General features: G+C 57.4%; 1 protein-coding gene across 1 annotated transcript in view; it reads right to left on the bottom strand.

Moving 5' to 3' along the window:
* BCKDK (branched chain ketoacid dehydrogenase kinase) overlaps positions 1-3,166 on the bottom strand; it is a 13,601-nt gene that overhangs the window by 3,365 nt on the left and 7,070 nt on the right. The window contains exons 5-8 of the mRNA XM_018575407.1: positions 2,827-2,895; positions 1,800-1,910; positions 448-495; positions 252-371 (exon numbers count right to left, since the gene is read on the bottom strand). Of these exons, the coding sequence (XP_018430909.1) occupies positions 252-371; positions 448-495; positions 1,800-1,910; positions 2,827-2,895 (348 nt within the window). The remainder of the gene's footprint in view (positions 1-251; positions 372-447; positions 496-1,799; positions 1,911-2,826; positions 2,896-3,166) is intronic.

Consider the following 3,166-nt stretch of genomic DNA (forward strand, 5'->3'; position numbering starts at 1 on the left):
CACCAACGTCTGATAAACCCAGAGAGTCGACCAACTCGTGGCTCCTGTATACCACCGATGCCCCACCCTGAACTCACTGGCAGGATCAACAGGTACTTGTGGGACTTCATTGCAGCCAGAACCCAGAGCATGTGAGATCTGCAAGCCGAGTCCACATTAAAGGGAGCCCCCTCCCCCCCCCAGCAGGGAGTAGTGAGAGGGTGATGTGTACGGCGCCACTGCTAACAATGACCGTCGGCTCTCGGCGTTACCTGGATGTGCTTGCGGCTTTCTCTCAGCCCCTCGGCCAGCAGAGTCACAACGTCCTTATGGTCATCGAGGAGCTGCCGGAGCAGCTTGCAGTACTGACTCTCCACCTCGTTGTCTGTGATCTGTGCGGGGAGAGAGACGGGTCACCTCAGGGACTAAGCACAGGACACGGAGGGGACTAGAGGCGGAGCCACTCACCGGCGGGAACTCGCTCAGCTTCTGGAAGGCGCGAATGTACAACTCATGCTGCAGACAACAAGAAAGATCAATCAGACATCAAATCTGACCTCCTTCAGTCTCCTGCCAGAGCCCCCGGCCCCTTCAGCCTCCTATCTGACCTCCGGCCCCTTCGCTTCAGTCTCCTACCTGACCGCCAGCCCCTCCCCTTCAGTCTCCTATCTGACCGCCGGCCCCTCTCCTTCAGTCTCCTATCTGACCGCCGGCCCCTCCCCTTCAGTCTCCTATCTGACCTCCTGCCCTTTTCCCTTCAGACTCCTGCGTGACCTCCCGGCCCCTTTCCCTTCAGCCTCCTGCGTGACCTCCCGGCCCCTTTCCCTTCAGCCTCCTATCTGACCTCCGGCCCCTCCCCTTCAGTCTCCTATCTGACCTCCGGCCCCTTCCCTTCAGTCTCCTATCTGACCTCCTGCCCCTACCCTTCAGTCTCCTATCTGACCTCCTGCCCCTACCCTTCAGTCGCCTATCTGACCGCCGACCCCCTCCAGACCTCCCGGCCCCTTTCCCTTCAGCCTCCTGCGTGACCTCCCGGCCCCTTTCCCTTCAGCCTCCTATCTGACCTCCGGCCCCTCCCCTTCAGTCTCCTATCTGACCTCCGGCCCCTTCCCTTCAGTCTCCTATCTGACCTCCTGCCCCTACCCTTCAGTCTCCTATCTGACCTCCTGCCCCTACCCTTCAGTCTCCTATCTGACCGCCGGCCCCTCCCCTTCAGTCTCTTGTCTGACCTCCAGCCCCTTCCCTTCAGTCTCCTATCTGACCTCCTGCCCCTTTCCCTTCAGACTCCTGCGTGACCTCCCGGCCCCTTTCCCTTCAGCCTCCTATCTGACTGCCGGCCCCTTTCCCTTCAGACTCCTGCGTGACCTCCCGGCCCCTTTCCCTTCAGCCTCCTATCTGACTGCCGGCCCCTTTCCCTTCAGACTCCTGCGTGACCTCCCGGCCCCTTTCCCTTCAGCCTCCTATCTGACTGCCGGCCCCTCCCCTTCAGTCTCCTATCTGACCGCCGGCCCCTACCCTTCAGTCTCCTATCTGACCGCCGGCCCCTCCCCTTCAGTCTTCTATCTGACCGCCGGGCCTCTCCTCTGATGTCACTGTACACTGGGAGCTTCTCACAATGTGCATTGAAAGCTATAGCAAGTCAGAGAGAGCTCCGCCTCATTTCCTGGCTAGAGAACATCCAGCATCATCTAGCTATTTCCTTCCCAGCCTAGCTATACTCCTCCCGTGAACCAGCCCGCTACTTCTTCGGGGCTAAGGACCCTTGAGAGAGGTACTGAGGCAGGGTGCTGTGATGTTATCAGGTGATCACAGGTACTCACCACGTGTAGGATGGTGGGGTTGCAGCCGATGATGAAGGGCAGATTGCGGAATCCTTTAATTCTGTGAGCAATGCGGACGGGGAGCTCCTTGTGCAAATATCGTGCGCTTTTCTATAAAGAAGGAAAAAAAAAACCTGAAGATCAGGGATGTGAGAAATGTGCAGGAGGAGTGACAACGCAGGAGGAGTGACAACGCAGGAAATACAGAGTCTCCGGATTGTATATATAGATATTTCCTGATGTGGTGTATATATGATCATGCCGGGCCAGAGCGGACACAATGATCTGTTACCCGGAACATCTACAAGTGTCAGTGGCACCCAAGCCAGACCAGGAGCAATCTACCCTTGTCTGGAAAAGAGCAGAGCACTTCCTGCGCCCAGGCACCCCTGACAGCCGGGCACTTCCTGCGCCCAGGCACCCCTGATCTTCCTGCGCCCAGGCACCCCTGATCTTCCTGCGCACAGGCACCCCTGATCTTCCTGCGCACAGGCACCCCTGATCTTCCTGCGCACAGGCACCCCTGACAGCCGGGCACTCCTGTCTGTAGCTTCCTAGCTGTTTATCCGCAGTGTGAGGTCATCTACAGCACTGCTGCCTCAGGAGGTTTGGCGGTCACTGCTGTTCTGCTCTGTGTTCTCCTTGCTGGAGAGGAATCTGTACCCGAGGACCTGCAGTGCAAGCATCTCCCTGCTTCTACATCCATTCTGTGATCTGCGATTCTTCCTCCTCTCCTGCTGCTTCATCATTGGTCGTGGGGGGGGGGGTTGAGGCGGGGGCAGCCCTAACACAAGGAAGCAAAACCCTGCTCCTCTACCAATATGGCCGCCTCCGCACAGAGCAGAACAAGGCACAGCGAGTCCACGATGGGGAAAAGATCAGCTGCAGGGGGGTGAATGGTTCTTGGTCTTCTGTCTGCCGCTTTTGGACACGTTTCATTTCCTGTTTATAGGCCGGGAGCCGATCCCATCTTCTAAGAAGCCAGCAAGTATCAGAACTCATCGTGTGACGCACAATCACAGCTTACCAGAATGTGGCTGCCATCCTGAGATCGGCCCGAGTACAGCATGGTGGTGGGAGTCAGACGCACGGACGGCTAAATAATAATCAATAAAGAAAAACAAGTCAGCAATGCTGCGGCACGATCACACATCCCAAACCCCGCTCCTGCCGCCATCACTGTCCATTACCACAGGCGCTGTATACCCAGACAGAGGAGTTATAAGAGAGGAAAACCGACATGTGGGTGGTATGTATCCGTGACTGAAGAGCTCAGGTACATCTCTAGCAACCATGAGCTAAGGGGTCTATACAGCCCTGTGTACCGAATACCCCCCACCCCCCCTCAAACCCCCCCATACCCTCAC

The sequence above is a fragment of the Nanorana parkeri genome, unplaced genomic scaffold (assembly GCF_000935625.1).
Source record: "Nanorana parkeri isolate BGI_ZX_2015 unplaced genomic scaffold, ASM93562v1 scaffold3885, whole genome shotgun sequence".
Taxonomy (NCBI): Eukaryota; Metazoa; Chordata; class Amphibia; order Anura; family Dicroglossidae; genus Nanorana; species Nanorana parkeri.